Source organism: Melanaphis sacchari, unplaced genomic scaffold, assembly GCF_002803265.2.
Source record: "Melanaphis sacchari strain LSU unplaced genomic scaffold, SCAv2.0 Contig76_pilon_pilon, whole genome shotgun sequence".
Taxonomy (NCBI): Eukaryota; Metazoa; Arthropoda; class Insecta; order Hemiptera; family Aphididae; genus Melanaphis; species Melanaphis sacchari.
The window spans coordinates 642456-662856 of record NW_020271544.1 but is presented as its reverse complement, the minus strand read 5'-3'; the positions used below and the strand labels follow the sequence as shown (position 1 = coordinate 662856).

Sequence of the window (20401 nt, the reverse complement as noted above, 5' to 3'; positions counted from 1 at the left end):
TTTTTATTGAAGAAATTGTTTGATTTCAATTGAGTACTTTATTATGCATAAAACAGAATAGTTTTCCATACGTTTCATAACATCAAATTGTATAAGTATATATTAATTTGTTTTTAATTTTAAATAATTATATTATGCATTATTTATATTGTAAATAAAATATTTTCAAAGAATTTTTAATTGTCTACGTCAAATGTCTAATATTATTTTTTTAACTTAAATCAAATCTTAATTTATAATATAGTTAACCAACTATTTAATAACAATAATTGAGTTGTTATAGGTGTATGACTGATGAAAAATTTCGTACTTAAAATAGATACTATGTTCTATACTTGTATACAGGTTAAATGTATATATTTTCATTATTTTGTTTTGATAAATAATAACTAACATAACTTGAATATATTTCTTGTAAAATATGAAGATTAAAATAATCATTTAGATTGAAAATTTCATCTAGCCTAGGTGCACACAAATTTTTTCTTATAATTTATAACTAATAAATTTACTTAATCAGAAATCTATAGAATAAAGTGTCATAATTTATTACAATAGCTATGTATTTAGCTTTGACACCGAATTTTTTAATTTCGAACTTAATATATTCATTCACCTACTATATTATATAATATACATCATGGCCAGATAAGTATAAAATTAAAATATAATTCAATATTATATAAAAATTTTAATATTAAGTGAAATATATTGCTAATTTTATAGACACACGTGTGTGTTGCGTCATTTATTTAAAAATCAATATTTCGTTTTAATTAGTTCACTTGAAACAAAACCTAGCAGTTAAAGTAGATGAGCTCTAGTTTTTAAGTTAGGTAAGGATAGGTTAAGTATTTTAATGTTTTACAAACTTTTTTTATTCTTTGTGTTATATAATACCAGCAACATTCCACGTTTAAATTTCAACACAAAAGTTGTCAATTTCAACAAGCAAATAAATGCAAAGAAGTTTTAACGTTGATTTTTTCTTACACTTCTTCGTTTTTTTTTTTTTTTTGTTTAATTTGATTTTAAAATTGTAATTAAATTTTGCTTAAATTTTAACACACCTTGTTACGAGTACCAATTTAATAAAATTAATACTTAACTATTAACTACGTAATATATAAACTATGATGGTTGATTTTTATCAGAAACATACTGTTTACTGTTTGGATATCACCATAAGTGTACGAAGACGTTTTAAATAATATAAAGTATTTTAGAATAAAGTGAATCAATTTATAATATATTAAGCTTATAAGGTTTAACAATAATATACAGTTATCTTTTTATTATTATCTTTATTCTTATACAGTCATCTCTGTATAGTCATACTGTTCGATTCCACTAGTACTATATCATTATATACATATATATGTTGATTAAACTTTTTTTTTTAAATATGATCTCGTATTAAGTTATAATTTAAAATAATGATATCTATAAAAAAGCCATAAGTACTTCACAAATCGAAAAAATTCACAAATAATTAACTTAAATTAATAAAGATAATGCAAATGAAGATAATGTCAACGAAGGTTTTTTGTACATATATAGCTTTAAAACGATATACGAATAAGCTCATTATAATTTGTTTGCGACAGCTAAAAACGAAATAAATCGTGGAAGACATTTTATCAACACAAAGGAAATTACAGAACAGTTGAAAAATTAGATCGTGTTTTATATTTATTTAAAAGATTGTAATGTTTAAATAATAGTTATACTGCAGGTAAATCGTACTAGATATTATAGATAATTACTTACTACTATCGTATAAATTTATAACGATCAGTGTTTTTAGTTTTATTAGTTTAAAATGTCAACGTTTTTAATTGCAATAAAATGTATTTATTGTACATGTTCATTAAGTTATAGGTAGTAGGTACATGGTACACACGTATAATATATGCAAGTAATTATTGAGTTTAACATATACTTATTAATAATTCTATTTTCTACAAAATAACACCTGCAGTGTATATACAATATGTAGGTATATTCTATGTTTTTTATGGATAACGTATTCTTGAAAATATTTAGCAAGTACATAGATTCTGTGTAAAGAAAGTACAGTGGGGGTGATAGCTGACAGACTAACTTCCCGTAAGCCAAACAAGTTATCATGGTAATTTTAAATTTTAATATTGAATCAATTTATTCCTATTAGTTTCCATTTAATTGTTAGCCTCTTATTTATATACTGCAGGTTAGTTTACTATGTATCTATATATATATATATATATCTTAATTTTATCATATTTTACTAATTATAATAACACTTAACTATACGTCTATACGTATATATATTTAGTACCTATATAAAATCACATACGTTCATGATTTACTAATACATCTTATACCGGATTAATACAATTTAAACATCAATATATAATACAACTTTTACACATAGTACCAATGTCAGTCTAATTACTACTCAAACTGGAAACCACTGTAAAATAATAATATTTATACACATTTGTGCATCACAATTTATAATATATAAAATAATCTAAATAAATAGGCAAAGCATATTGTAATTAAATGTTATGTATAGAAAATAAAAATTTAACTAATTTACTTAATATTTATAGTTTGTATACGGTATTACATATTATGAAAATACCTATCTCAATAACTCAAAATGTATAGAATTATATCGATACATCATACATATACGCTTATCGAAAACTTCACACATAAATAATCCAACACCATAACTAAATATGTGTTTCTCGATTAACCAGTATAATAAATATTATTATAGATTAGATTATAAGATACCAAAATATATTATTTGCATTTAGTATATTAACTCAAGGAATATTAATGAAAATTCATCGTATTTATATTTATTGAGATTTACGAATTTATATGTTTAATAATAACTATTATTTTTTTAGAATTTCAAGCTAGTTAAAATACTGAATAATATAAAAATTAGACACTTATTTCAAAATATTTAACATGCTTAATTCTACATTCAGCCAATGGCATTAATTAAGACAAGAAAATTCCGTTATATCCAAGAATTTCCACGAGTATTAAAATAATTAAGATTTCAAAGATTTTCAGTAAGTCAAATAAACCATCTCTAAAAAAAAATTAGGTTAATTGATTCATCACATTTTTAATCAGGACTTTTTTTCTTTTAAATAATATGTAAAAAGTTTTAGTAACGATAAATGCGATTTTTTAATTTTTAATTCGCTTATTTTTGTTATATAGTCTGAGTACCTAAAGAAAATAAATTTATTGATTAAGAATACAAAGAAAAAGAAAACAATTGTGTTTGGCATTAAAAATTTAAAACCCGTGTTTCAAAAAAGTTTTAAAAATACGTATTATGTAACTCTACAAAATTTCATAAATACAATAATATTTTAGATACCTATTATTATGTATAAATTAATAAATGGAATAATAACTTAAAAACCTATAAAATCAAATATTTACACCATTTAAGTGCATACTACTTCATTATAGACTATAGTGATGAGTTTGCAATAATCTATATTGGTTTAATTTCTATGTTTCAAAAATAAATTTAAATGACGTGTACAATTTAAAATTATTTTTCGATAAATTCGTGTTATTTACTTATTTGTATAATATAAAAATACTTATATAAAATATATATCTTTAAAAAATATTATTTTATAATTATTATTTTGTAATAATACATTTGTCTTTTATAAATCGTACAGATTATAAAATTGCTAAATAATTTTACTATGTTAATTGAATTCAGCTTTAAGCGATTGTTAGTAAAGAATACTAAATAATATTTTAATGTGCAGAATACTGATTATTGTTAAGTTATTTATAGAAAGATTTACTTAGCATACATCCCCTTATATCTTTTAATAATGCATATTTTATTCAAATTTTGATGTATGAGATTTTTCATATACTTATTAAGACTATAATTTTAGATATTTATACTTTTAAAATAATTTAAGGAGTGTTATAAACTTCTTGTTTTCAAATGAGTATTTCTTTAATTATTTTGAACTGTTAATAAATGCATACATAGCAGTTGAAAGACCACTTCGTTTTCACTTCAAGAACTAAATTTGGTTAATTTAAATTTTAGTTAGCACCTGGACAATACAAAAATAACGAACAGGATCGAAGAAAGTTTATATACCTAAGAATATAATATAGAACTAGGGGTTTGGTTGGGGGGGGGGGGGGAGATACTCTGTTGATTGGATCAATCTGATGCAATAATTAACAGAGCTTTCGTGTGATTGGACAAATACTTAAAAATAACTCCTAATAAATATGACGGTGAAGATGAATTATGATGCAATTTTAAGACATGGGCAGCTTCTTATACACCATAATAGATACTGGAAGACTTACGTAACGACAATACGGACACCAATTCCAATCTTGGTGACGAAAGATCAACCAAAGTAATAGGTGTAGGTAAGGGGGAGGGTTGGATGTTCAAATAATTCATGTTTAATCTTAATGTTTTATAATATTTATTAATAAATATCTAGACCAAAACCCCCCTTCGAAAATATTTTCTTCTTACGCACATGCCCAAAGTGATTACTAAAATTTTAGTGTGTCTCAGTGATGATGATTATAAATTGTTTCACCGTGTAAAAAAGTAGAATAAATCACACACATAAATGGTGGAAAATAAACCTTACAGACTTGTTGTTAGCGACAAATAATATTAAACATTTCAACAATTTGTAAATAATAATCAAAATGTTCAAATAATAATTGCGTAGAAATTCACTACAAATATAATCTTAGTTGAAAGAATAATACTCAACTTTGTCGCATTGCTGAACAAAAAAAAAAAAACAAAAATCGATTCTTGAAGTAGAAAAACATAATATTTAATCATTTTTGAACGACAATAATAATAAATGATAATAAAGGCGGCATTAATTACATTAAAAAATATAAAAATATAAAATACAAATTAAACATAATACGATAATAATAATCAAAAACCAATAAAGTATCAGTATGCAAATAATATTATATAACAATAAAAAACAATAATAGGGAAGACAGAATTATTGTACAAATTTTAGATTTTTAACTCTTTCAATTTAAAGCGGTGGATTTTTTTGACTCACGAACAGTTAAGAATATTATTTATTTTTTTTAAATTTTAAGATTGTTTCGAGTTATTAAACTCTATGTACCTATCAAAGATAATTATATTAAGTAATGTTTTTTCGTCAATCATAATATAGTCATTATAATATAACTACTATAATGTAAACAAAATTTGAATAAGTAAAATTTAATCATATGATTTAAAAATTAAGTTTTATCAACAATATTTCTAAAGTAACATAATTATATTATACTTTAAAGTTTGAATGGAAAGTACCTTCTGTAATGGTAAATTGGCCAGAAAAATATAGTTTTAACCAACCCAAAAATATATGGGTCTTAAAAGGATCGTACTCACCAAAAAAAAGAATATTGTGTAGACACAGCTAGCTAGGACTCTCCTTAAATGGCATATAAATCTAGATATTTTAAAATATTATTTTTAGAATGTTTATGTATGTATATATATGAAAAATGTATAAAATCAGTACCTATTTAAATGATTTAATTTTCAGATGAAAAATTGTGTCAATCATAATTTGCACAATTTATAGTTAAATTAATCAGTCAATAATGTGAATTGCGATTGAATTATATTTTAGTATTTATTTGTTATATTAAAACCGTCCTATGACGTCTTAATAAGACGTAATGATACCTCAGTAAGCATAATGCAATATGCATAAGTATTTTTATTCTATGCAAATCAATATATATATCTAATACTGGCAATACTTTACGCAAAATAACAACTTGCCTCATCATGTGTATAATAATTTTTGTAGAATAATATAATCGTCGTGTTTTTCTTTAGGTATTGCAAACGATGATGACCTTATACAGTAGACGCCGTTTATAAGACTCACTTTGGGACCAGCACAAAGTGAGTCTTATAACCGAATGAGTCTTATAGGCGAAGTGGAAAAAAAAAATAATTACGTATTTATAAATTTTATTTTACTACATATTTTGCTTTGATTTTAATACATTAACACATATTACATATTACATACTTTATTATTGAATACATTTTATAATCCCGATTTACGAAATTTGAGTCTTATAACCGAAGTGTTGAGTCTTATAACCGATTTTTTTTTTTAATGTATTTGGATACGTCCGGATCGTTCCAGACGATTTTGAGTCTAATAAGCGACTGAACCTTATATCCGTAAGTCTTATAAGCGGCGTCTACTGTATATCTATCTATCTATAATATTAATTTAAAAATAAATCCGTTAGTATGCACCTCTAATTTAAGTATAATTAAAATAATATTCTGTTCGCAGTAAAATTATTAATGAACACGATATCGTCAAAAGTTTCTCTCAACTACCTTACGTAAACTAAAATCCCATGCACTCGCGTAACTTTATTGCATAGGAAACATTTTATCTGATTCCCTTGTATAGTTATATCTCTTCTCAATCATTAAACAAAATGTATCCACACAAAAGTTTTTAAATGAATAACGCAACTCATCCTGTTTATACGATACCTTAATATTGTAAACTAACTTTTTTTTAAACTTTTTGGTTTCATTATGTAATCGTATTACTACGTAGAAAATATGGTAACTTTGATGATAGACAGTTTTCAAAATTTTAATTAAATTAATTTCCCAAACAACAAACCTAGTTTGCCGCTGTAACTTGAATATTTTTCAAACATGTGAGCATGTAGTATAATATAATTTTGATAAATAAAAAAACATTGTAACAGTATATAAAAATTCTTAGGCTTTAATGAATAACTATTCCTATAATAATATTATATTCATATGTTTATGCGATAACAATAAACTATAGAAAATTCGATAATCTGGCGATGTCGTTTGAAATGAACAGGAGAAAAAATAAAATGTGTTCTGCAGATAACACATTGTTAGTATATATAGGTACGTTTTCTGTATTATAGACGTAAATAACATAATATTATACTGCAAACGTTTTCTGTATTACCTACGCAGAAATGACAACAACATATATAATATAGTAGTATATTCACTGAGATAAAAATATATGTAACAACTATTTTCTATCTCGAATGCTATAAAAACGTGCAGTGTACGCATTTATATAATTATAAACAAATATATCGTATAATATAAAATATATGATGTGTGATATTTAATGTATAATAATATATAATGTGCAGTGTCCACACAAGAGGAAATAGTATAAATTATTTCACCTAAAATCACATCATACTTGTTCAGGATACTGCAAGTCCGCTTAAATAGGCAGGTTGATACACTATAATTTCCAAATTAGTTTTTTCGTATAAGAAATTAGTTATAGTGACCTGTTCAGCGGAGATAACAAATGAAATCTAAAAAAAAAAAAAAAATAAAATCGACTTAACTTAGGTTAATTGGATGACCTAATATTGGAGCCTATATACTAGAATGTATAAAAAACGTTGAAAATGATTTATTTGTTGGGGTACGGTGGTACGGATTTAAAAGTATTACCAGCTATACTATTACCAGCTTTTTTTGTCGTTTATAGCAGTTAGAATCGTCCTCAGGGGCAAAGCTCATGCGGAATGGCAAGTGTTGGTCAGCGGTGATCGTTCAGCAATAAAAGACGATCAATACTTCATCGACAATCGATCACTAATCTTCGGAAAAGGTTTGTAAATACGTGTCTAAAATATATAAACAGATTTGAGTGAAATATTTTTCTTAAGTATTTGGATTAATTGTTCAAATATAATATACAAAAAATAATATTCCCATTATGCGTTCGAATAATGTATTTGCAATACTGTAAACATATTCAAAGTAATTTTAAAGTATATTTTGTTATAAAACATTAAAATTTTCTCCAAAAAATTTGAAATTTTAACCAAAAGTGAAATACATTACTCAGAGTTTCAGGTTTTCTAATATTTGTTTATCTAACTATGATTATTTATGGTTTATAACATTAAAATAAAATAAATATTTAATTCTATAAACTATGTATACTATAAAAGTATTAAATACTTTTGGGAAGCAATATTTCAAATATTGTACTTGGAGTACTCGCATCGAACGTATATAAAATATAATATATGAAGAGTGTTATAAAAATAATTCTTTGCTAAAGAAATTTAAAAAAAAAAATGTATTCTAGTAGACCGGCAAGACGGTCCCGCTCCAATTCTACCGCGTGGAATTCACCACTTCCCGTTCAAGTTTCAACTTCCTCAAAGCTCGCTGCCGTGTTCATTCGAGAGCAAACCCGGATATGTTAGATACTATATCAAGGTAAACGTCAAGTACATGTGAATACTGTATAAAACGCACTGCGTTTATAATTTATATACTATACCTAAAATTGTATATTTTGTCAATTAATTCTTTTTTTTTTCATTGCTGCTTATGTATCATAAATTAGTTGCATTTGATGATTCTTCTCATTTAACATAAACGATATTTGTGGGTGATTTTTGTAAGCTGCAATGAAAAAAAAAGAAACCTAAAATGTATTGGAGAGATATATTTATTTGTTACTCTCCCTAATCGAGTAATGTGTCTTTTCCTCAGGTCACACTCGACATACCGTACGCGTCGCCTCCGCAAGGCATGAAATACTTTACTATCATAGGACCGCACATTGACTGCATGGATGATCAATATCTGGTGAGTAATTTAATATATGATTAGAAAATCTTTAATTATTTTAAAATAAAAGTCTGATAATTATAATGTGTACTCATTTTTGAGGCCTGAATTAACAAGTTAATGAATAAAAGTTAAATTAATTATACCTTATTAGTTAATGTACCAATTTGATTTTTTTTTTTATTTTACTTAATTTTAACTTTCTTTTTTCCTTATCTCAACTTAAAGTGACGCAATACTTTATTAATTTTTTCAATAAATAATTTAAATTTAAATTTACATTGCTGAAAGAAAAATTTTACTTAATATAATGAATATAGTAATGCTATTAAAACGATAAATTAAAAAAAGAAATAAATATATGATAATAGTATATACATATACTGTACAGGTACATTATCAAAGTTTATTGTTTTACAATAAAATAAAAAAATGCAACAAGGTATTTAAAAATACAATTTTTTGATACTAAACTAATGTTAATTTAACTGGTTGACCAAAATGTCTATTCGTCTCAACTGTTTAGATCTAGTTAAAAATAATTATCATTATTAACTTTTTTAGCATTGACCATCAAGTGATCTTCGATAAATAACCTATCTGTCAATACACATGTTTCTAAAATTAGAGTATAGATTTTTAAGAATGTTACGAGCTATTTTAAAAGCTTAGTGGTATACCTCCGTATTGTGACGTTTATTGTGTTTTAAATGAACTAAACACAATAATATACAACCTAATAAATACTTCATTTACACGATCGAAATAATGTATTTAATGAGATTAATATAATATTTTACCAAAAAATTTTAAAATGACATTTATAATTAAACATCTTTACTACTAAAATATAAATACATAATAACTAAATAGTTAATATAGAATTTAGATTTGTAACTAAAGATAATACATACTTCTGTTGGTATGTATTTAAATTCATAACAGTCATATATTGGATTTTCTAATTTTCATATAAAATTGCCTTGAACGCCTTGTATATTATTATTAACCTTTTAATTACTATAAATTAGTTTATTTTCACACTAAAAAATGTTTCTGTCAAAGTAATTTGACTTTTGTTATTATTTTGCTATTCTTACTCATAAGTTATACTCGTAATATCTTGAAAAGAGTATCAAACTAACATACTATTTAAAGTTTAAATTAATCTAAAATCATAATTGGATTAATTATTTTCATGCATGTTATAGTTTGCCAAAATAACAATATTTACATATTGTAGTCATTTATGAAAACATAAATTTATGAAAAAGGAAGAAGAGATGTTTTTAAGGGTATACTTATAGCTACGTTACCGGAAATATAAACATTTACAGGATTTATCAAAGTTAACGTAAATATTTCATTTCTGATTATAATTTATATCGTCGGTGTGCAATATATAATATATATACATTTAATTTTAGTCCAATATCGTCGATTTAAAAAAAACAAATGTAACAATTTTACCATTGTATGTACTATTCAGATATAGTCAATGCTAAAATTGTTTTTGTGATTCCCTAACAAATTTAATACAATATATAAATGTTTAAAAAGTTTGTATTCTTATGTAAATAATTCTATGTACTTATATATTTATACATACAGGTTTGCATAATGTATTATATTATATACGAATTATATTCAAAAATTGTATTTATTTTCGTATAGCTTTGTTTAAATTTTCGTTTCTTTTCTTTCAAATAACAATAATAACCTATATTTATAGGTCTTTGAGCAGAATATTTATCAGAAAAAAACCTTACATAAATATTGAATACAGAAAAACCAATAGTTTTTTTTTTCATACGTCGATTTTTAAGTTTAGACAAATGTAATAGAAAAGCAAACATCCATATAATCTCACGAACTCTATATCAAAGTTGCTTATAAAACATATATGCCCTGTATTTTCCAATAAAACGAATGCAATACGTCAAAAAATAAATATTTTTTCTTTTACAACAATATAATTGTAAAAGTTACAAATTTACAATTACCATATTCAAAAAGCATTTAAGAACCAACATAAAGTTTTTACCGGAATACACATATTATAATGATGTTTTTCACAAAACATATAATCCCATTTTATTCGTAACAAATTTATCCCATTTATGGTATGTCGATCGCGTTGAAATTAAAACTTATCGATATCCGTGTATAAATCCTTAATTCTACAGGACTTTAAAAAATAACATGTACGTTATATTATCTACATCAGAATACGCATCCATAAAGGAAATATTTGTTTTATTTTAGTAATCAAACGTATCGTTTTGTGCGTAGTAAAAATAAAAAAAAAACTATAACCAATAAGGTTATACACCATAAGAGTGTATATTAAAGGATGTAAAGAACTATAAACATATTTAAAGCACTCAAAAAATTATTAAGGTTCCGTAAAAAACAATGGTCTGATTTTTTATTTTTTTTTATGGACCATTTACCGGACCCTACTTGACTTTTGCAAAAGTTTCAGAAGAAACAAGGTTCGCATAAAAAACGCATACATGCACGCACTAAAAAGGTTTTTAAGAATTAAATTTAAATTTATAAAAAGAAAATTAACATTATAAACTTTACCTGAAAAATGAGTGACTCAATATAATATAAGTATATATTATTTACGTATTTATGCTTAATAAGTTATTTGTAATGTATATTGTACTTCGTATTTTTTCAGTGAAAATTATTTTTGTCGATGTGTTAAAAAAATAAAATTTATTTTCCTAAAAACTGATGATACAAAAAAAAAAATGTAAAGCATTTTTTTAAAATTTACTAATAAAAAATTTTTCATGACATAATTTAATCAAAACTAGAATTATTAATGTTTAAATAAATGGACGTCTGTTTAATCACTAAGAATATACACAATAATATTATATTAGAGGGTTGATTTGAAGGTAAATTTGCTTATAATTTCATTTTATTGTAAATAATATTAAAGTTAACATTTTTTATTAAATTATAATATTGAAAATAACCTGTATTTAAAAAAATTAATATTTTTTTTTTTTTTATGGTTTTATATTCGTAAATATTATACTACTGTATGCGATTTTATTTTTATTTAGTTCCAAAGAAATATTAAAAATTTTCGATCCGTATTGTAACAGATTTTAAATCGCATCTGACATTAACAATAATTAATTATTATATTGTATATAATATTATTATACATTTATAGTTAATTATTATATTGCAATGAGGATAACCATAAACCAGAACAACGTTTAAATCAACTAAAATCTATAGTTTTTGAAAACCGTTCAATTTAAATTAAATTAATTTAATTTTACAATCATTGTTAAAACGTTTATTCTATTTACTATATAATTTAATAATAACATAATTATAATATTTAAATTAAATTTGACACGAATAACAATTTCTTAAATAATACATACCGATAGTTTAAACAAATTTATGTTTATTTTATTATGTGATATTAATTAAACCCTATTATTTAATCATTTAAAATCACAACAAACACATTTACTTGCGATATCACGACTAATCGGCTAGAACCTATGGTGATGTTGGCGAAATTATTGTCGCATTCCCATCAAATAATTAAAATAATAGATTTATTAATTATTTTTGTAAATGATATAAATATATTTTTGTATTACCTATGGCGATATTTTTCTACTCCACCGTTGTATTGTATGTTTTGCTAATTGAGTTAATGCATGGATTTTGAGTTGATGATGAAATCAATTTCATGTCCAGGACTGTTTTCAAAAATATGATTATCATGTATATTTTTAATAAATGTAGTAATTTTTTTATTCGTTCTTGGTGTTGATTTCACATTTTCAAGTTCTTTATTAATATACTCGGTAAATATATTAAATTGTTTTAAGATGATCGGTTGCATACCTAATAGTTGATTTTCGTATAATTATCTCGAAAATGCACTGTTCTAAATATTGAAGTCGTATGAGTTCCATACAATTTAAAATAATACAACATTCATCATGTGTTTTAAACTATATTACTAAAATGTTTTTACCACTATACATCATGCTAGATAATTTGAAATTATCAGTCTCAAGAAATGGCTCTTTTATATTTTCCTAATTGCTCTAAAATAAATTATAGAATATTTCTAATCAGTGAAAACATTGTGTTTAAAAAGTCAGTTGAAATATTTATATAACATGATGGAATTATTATATGCACTGCTATACTCTAAACATATCAGTCAGATCGATTCCAATGTGTATAAACTTATTACGTTTCACAAAGTTTAACGTATAGTCAGTAGAATGGATGAGCTCCAAAGATGGTATTGGTGAGATATATGTACCTAAATAAAATTACTTAAATTAAAGTAATTAACATTTACAGATAAAAGAAATGAAAATGTAAACAAGTATCACCAGAATTATTGTTTTCATCAGACCAGTGGCGCACCCAAGGGGGGGGGGGGGGGGGGGGGAATTTGGGGCTTAAGCCCCCCCCCAAAAAAAAAAAAATTTTTTTCATTAAAATTATTCGTTGTCTGATGATCAGACATATCAAATAAAGACTTTTTTTAAAACAGACACCTTTTTAATTCTTTTAGGATTTTAAGTCTCATATTCTTCAACTCCTGTCTCTGTAGAGCATATTTTTTCAATTTCAACTTGTTGATGCCATGCTTTTCTAAAATTATCTGTGAAAAAAATCAAATAATTTTTTTATGAGTTGAATTTTACAATTGTTTACAAATAAATACTAACTAATTAAGTATTAAATTAGTTTTCAAAAGTTCTTACCATAAGTTTTGTTCTCACCAAGAACTTTAACTTTATACTTTGCCCAAGTGTAGTCGGGCTCCTCTTCCATTTGTAAAACATCACTGTCTACATGTTCAGGTGGCCAGTAGCAAAACTGAGGATCAGTGTTAGTTAACCAATTAATTAGCACAACACTAGATTTCTTATAATCTGGGGATAAGACAACTGTCCATCTTGGAAAAATCTATACAAGTAGATACCAAATACCAGATATTATTATATTATAAATTATACATTGAGTCTAAAGGATGTAATCGCACTGTTTGTTTTCTTTCTCTGGTCACGTGTTACTGATACATAAAGAATATTATGTTTATGCAGCATTATTTATTTTTTTTTGTTTTTAAGTAAACTTAGAGTAAAATACCATTAATTTCAATTTAGTATAATTGTTTAGCAAAATTCTGATTTCCTCATCGTTTTCAACATACTTAAAAATATGAGTACGTTAAAACAAATAAAAATTGCAAAAAAAAAAAGGGTTTTAAATAAAACAGAAAAGTTTCAGTAGCACAATGAAATAGAGCGTTATACGAATACGTAAAATACCAATTATTGCTAACAATGCTAACTGTTGCCATAAGTCAATAACTTAAAAACTATTAATTTCCGATAGTTTATTTTTGAAACATCGTTCTTAATTCGTTGAATTACATAGGTTTCTGAAAAAAAAAATTAAAAAATGTGCGTGGGCGCTAAACTAGATTTGTTCCAAAACCCGATGTGTCAAACACTCAAAAACCATAAAAAACGATTAAAGGTGAAAGCATTTTATGTATCTAAGTCACACATGAATCTGAAAGAAAAAACAAATATTGCATTGATATTCACTTAATAATGTTAACTAAAAAATGATCTATACTAGGTTATAAATAAATAATGAAAAATATTTTTAAATAAAACATACACCTTTCTTTTATTACCGGCCATATTAAAATAGTATCTCGATTGTTGAATAATAAAATTTTAAACTAGAAAAACTTTTTACAGTAGTAAAACACTAAAGCGCTCAAACGCTGTGCATAAGAGCAAAATAATTAAGAACCATGAAACGTGTAGTGTCGTGTGTAGCACAACACAAACAAACTTACAAACGAGTCAAGACTCAAGAGTACAGGACAAAATGATTGAATGAATATTTTTGAACGTTAAAATATTATAATATTGTCGATAACTATAATTGTTGAGTTACTGTATGGTTATGCATGGATATACGTTTTTTATGACACATGCATACGCGTAGGGGGTATCAGCTAGGAGATTCTGGGATTACCCTGCAAAAATTAAAAATACAACAATGCCGAGCAACGTCTAATTATAACAATAATTATTGTTGAATCTTTAGATTCCCTTGGTAACGGCACCGGTACGTTTCATGTGTACCTGATTTGTCGTAACTTAAAATAGCACACAAAATCATTTATAATAATATATTTCATGTAGTACTTCACTATTCATATATTTTTGTATAGCCAATTAACACACAAAAACAAACTGATGATATCGTGGTTACGTTACAAAGCAACATTTTTCATGAAACACTACAATAACGTCCTCGCGACGTTATGAAAAATAAATTGCACAGTGGGCGTGTTTATTAATTTAATTTTCATATTTGTTTAAACCAACTATAGTGATCATTATTAATTATCTTATAGATTTTTTTTTTTAATTTATGTAAAAAAAAAATGATATGAATATCTAAATATTCTAAATATTATATTATGTATAAATAAAAAGTCTGTGTATAAATTATGTACCTATTATCTATAGTAACTTATTATAATTATTGCTTACTATTGTTTTATTGTTATTACGAGTTTAATAATTTTATATCATACCTACACTGTAATACTAATTAATTTATTACAAATGTAAAAAGGTAAATCCTGAATATCTAAATAAAAATAAAAATTTTACCGGTAGAATTTACATTTTTTTTTTCAAGTAAAAAAAAATAAACCGATAGAATTTACATGAAAAAAAAAAGTCTAAAAAAGTCGCAATCGGTGGAATTTACTTACGCTCAAATTTTATATTTTAATATGAATCGTAATTGCATAATGAACAATTATATTTTAGTGTTACATCATAGTAGGTACAATGTGGAATTTAAGAAATGTTAGTATTCATAATAAATATAAACGTGCTTATAATTTTTACAAAACATATATGCCAGATTAAAAGTATATTAAATTCATTTTTATTAAATTACACTGAAATAATAAATTTAGCGCACAAAAAATTAAATAAAAATGTCCACATAATTTTATTAAACATACGAAACTATTTAAGAATTTTTTTCTATATATTCTCTTGATGACCTATATCGCTAAATTCTAGGAAGTACTTTATTTTTTATTTTTTATATACAATCCACATTTAAAAATAATTCAAATAACAAAATTATATCATTTAAAAAAAAAAAGACTAATATTATGAGATGGGAGAGCATAGTCGTAAATTTAGTTTGTTAGAAGGGGGGAGCTAAAATTATAAACTTAGAACGGGCTCGCAGAGGACTCCGCCTCCCACACCCCCCACATATAAATTTTACAATTTTATTGTAACATTTATTTTAGAAGATGTATATAAATACTTTAAAATTATTTATTTAACAAAACCATATTTTAATATATTTATTAATAACATTTTTTTTTCTATATTAATTTAACATTATTTATTTATATTCATCTGCAAAATTATTAAAAATAGTTTCTTTATTAATCATTTTGGTATTACTTTTTTCTATATTCAAGATAGCCTAATTGAATCTAACTTGTGACATAGAGGTTTGTAATCACATTTTTATCCAGCGCATAGCAAAGTCTCACACATGGAGGAACTAATTGTTAATGCTAAAGCTATTTTATGCAAATGAAACAAGTTTGGGTAAACATTTTCATGTAAAATAAGTAGGACTGCGAATTTGTAGGAAAGTGCATTTTTTTGGTGATTGCGAAACGTAGCTTTGTAAGTACATAATATGAATTATGTAACAACAAATCCATTTATGAAACTTTTATTTTGCATTTTTTGACATTTTTAACTTTTTAGTTCATTTTTTTGCATTTTTAAGTCATATTTTCCTTTTTTAGTTCATTTCCCGGTATTTTTAATTAAATCCCATCAATTAACATCTTTAAAAACCTAGTTATTAACAAAATAAATACATAAAAAAAAATTTTTAAAAATGTTTCAGGTGAATAGCATTATATAAAACTCAAATTAAATCAACATTTTAATATATTTTTTTTTTATTATTAAATAAACACATTTTTAGCTATACACATTTTTGGGAGGCTAAATTCTCCCTAAGCCCTCCCAAATTTACCCCTATGCGAGAGAGAGGAAAGCACACATTGGCAGCAATCCTCTGTTAAATATATACCTATAGAAAATAACCTATATATATTATATATCTGTTATTATGTTACATCATAAAATAAATCTGGTTTATTTTACGATTTAAAAATAGTAATTGATATATAAAAGCATTAAAAATAGTTTCCAACTAACAACAAATAACATATTCATAAGCCTAGCATAATATTAATGCTAGACTGATGTGATTATACGAATATATAGAATTGCTAGAATTAAATTATTAATTACCCAATACCTATATCATATACTACCAATTTCCTGTTTTATTAAACATATCCTATCCTCTATATGTGTAAATATGTACAATATATTATATATATATATATGTCGCATACATATCGTGTAATTGTACGTTTCACGAAATGGACGAAATTTACATCAATTTCGTGAAATGGAAACGCTTTTTTTCCACTTCACGTAATTCTGTTATCTGAATATTACTTCATGAAATGGATACCAAAACTACACATATCGGAACTAGTTCCGTCATCTATACAAGCACTTGGCGTAAAAATATTCATAAATCATAATTATATGTAGGTATATCAAGACTATATTATAAACTATGTTATATGCGAAATGAATTACCCAGTATAAGATACTTAAATCAAAGTTACTATTACTATAGTATTACGGTATTTTAGATTATTTAAATTATAGTTATACCTACTATAGTAATCTTATAATAACTTTTTAGTATAATATAAAATTATTGTCGTACTTATCTTAACTTTTTCCTGTACTTATCGCTTATCGGATAATAAAATTGGACGATTTGCGCTGCTATCTCTAGTACAGAAACTTAACTTAAACTATTCCAATAAACCTACTAAGAAATCCTACATCCTTTTATGGATTTTATTGATGTGTTTAGTGGCTATACTAACTTTTATATTAAAATTTAATTTCTGTGATGTTTTTACACAGTTCTAATTATCAGTTTTTTGTAAACACTAAGATTTTTAAAATAATTATTCTAGTAATTTCTTAAGTATTTAAAAATGTTTAATTACAATTTTTATTTTAAAATTTATTTTGAAAAATTATGTTTATAGTTTCTGTAACTACTTAAATTTATACAGATATTCTATATATAATTCCCAAACATTTATCGAGAGTACATTTAGTAGTATTTATCTTATAAAACTAGTCTAAGCAAAGTTTAAATTTTCATTTAATATTATATCAGCTATGCAATGAGCAGACGCAATATAGTAATAGAGTGATGTAATAATACTATAAATTAGACACAAGACTTGTGTTTAACTAATGGTTTGTGAAAAATCCATCGAAATGTTAATTAGATTATTTCGAATAGTTCAAAATATATAATATCTGTTGTATCCAAATTCACAACAAAAAATAATAGATGAAAGTTCAACTAAAACACAATTTTAAAAATTTATTAAAATTATTAGGTATATGATTTGCTCAATAAGTTATTGATAATTAATAAATAATGAAAAATAAAAATTATATCTTGAAATTAATAAAAAAAAAATGTATAAATATTATATGTTTAAAAAGTACTTACTCTATCTAAAAGTACTAAAAATAATGCAAAAAATAAAAATATAAATTAACAAATCATAAAATAAAATATAGCCAATATAGGATTCGTTTTTGGTACTATAAGTCAATCAATGAAAGTGTATAGTAAAAAAAAACGTTTTTTTTAAACAATTTTCTAAATTAAACATCGTTTTACAAATTCTAAAAATAGATTTTATGTTTAGTCGTTATTATTTTAAATCCTACTAAGAAACTCCGTGAATATCTGTAACGAAATATATTTTTTTAGTTTATATCCACAGTATGATTTACACGTAGCTCTGATATAAATATATATTTCTTTATTTACAAACAACATATTTTGGTTATATCCGTTGACCTATCAGCTGTAATATGTAATATAGTACATATTAATGTGCAGGTTACAGTATTCAGTACTCAGACCCCAAACCGTAAAATGTCGTGACTAAAAAGTATACAGCCGCTCATATAATATATTATTATTTGCACAACACATACCATATTATATAGGTAAGTATGTGTGGTTTATACCGTATAATTTAGTCAAAAATGCATGTTTATACGGGCAGTGACCTTGTTACGCTGAAAATAATTACTATAATATAAACAATTTTAATAAATACAAAAAGTTGTCTAAATTACCACCAATTTTTAATTAACACAACTACCGTGTAAGTTTCGGTATATTATATATATACCGAACTTCGTAAGTTCATCTACGCGATAATTTATTGCATGTGATGTTATGTGTATACAATGCGAGTTCTTTATACAACTGTGAATACAATATAATGGGATGTAATATATTATATTGCATTCTAGATAATTAATAAATAAGTTTACACTTTTACAGACTTTTTTTCGGTAAATGTATGTGTATTAGAAATTATTTTTACAAATTTTAAAATTCTACAACAGAATATATTTTCCACTAGACTCCGTTTATCTTATATTTAAATACTTATGACTATTTAACGGCTAACAAATAGCTGGTTTAAATTTTGATTTTATACTAAAATTTTTGGTTTAATATAAGGTCTGAAATTAAAATCAAATAACAACGTACAAGAAAAAATTTTTATTAGACATTTATCAACTAAAAATTATTAACGATGATGTTGGCATCTACACGAATAATGGAATAACAAAAAACGGGAGATAATAGGGGCTGTAGTGAAAAATCATTAAATCAATTAACGATTGGGTATGAACCCTAATATATCAGGACTAGAGTCAACCACTATCAACTATTCTTCGACAAATAAAAAACTACAATAATTATCATGCATTCATATTATTTAGTGTTCCGTGGACAGGAGAAATGTACTAAACTAGGGCTCGAGATACACAACACTAAAGAAGATATTGTATTAGGTAACTTAACAAATCGTCGTAGAACACCATAAGAACTGAGAAGGACCTTCAAAGGGTCAACTAACGGTCAACTCGCCGACAACTATGACAAATCGTCGGTCACAATTAAAATTTCTTCATGATTGATGAAAACTAACCGATCATAAATCCTGCGGGACTGTTCTAACAGAGCGTACCGTAATATTAATATAAATTAAATAAAAACTTAATGGAAAGCTACATAAGCAAATACCGTGCATGACGTCATTAACCAGCCAAATTATGGTTGTACCGATGACAACAAAATGTTCAAAATATTTTCCTGAGTGTCACCACGTTGCCCGATTTTTCATTTTTGTTGCCTGAGGGGAGGGGGATTGTATTTTGATTGTTCCAATTTTGTGACGACACTGTTTAATATTTTTTCTATTTTTTTTCACAAGGTTGTACCAAATACTCCTAAAAATGATTTCATATTCACAATTGAATTTTATTCGTCATTTCAGTCATTTTGAGAAAGCACAAACTACACACGAGCGAAATTGGATAATTCAGCTAGTGTTTTATAAATTAATGAACTTATTACCTTAACGTTACAATTATATAATAACATAATTTACGAATATTTTAC

At 24.7% G+C, this 20401-nt stretch overlaps 1 protein-coding gene across 3 annotated transcripts in view; it reads left to right on the top strand.

Moving 5' to 3' along the window:
* Positions 1–20401, top strand: part of LOC112601243 (arrestin domain-containing protein 3-like) — a 79269-nt gene that overhangs the window by 44341 nt on the left and 14527 nt on the right. For 2 of the 3 annotated variants that reach the window (XM_025348732.1, XM_025348731.1), the window contains exons 3-5: positions 7605–7727; positions 8214–8347; positions 8627–8722. In XM_025348732.1, the coding sequence (XP_025204517.1) occupies positions 7605–7727; positions 8214–8347; positions 8627–8722 (353 nt within the window). The remainder of the gene's footprint in view (positions 1–7604; positions 7728–8213; positions 8348–8626; positions 8723–20401) is intronic. The other variant, XM_025348733.1, reaches the window with a different exon arrangement.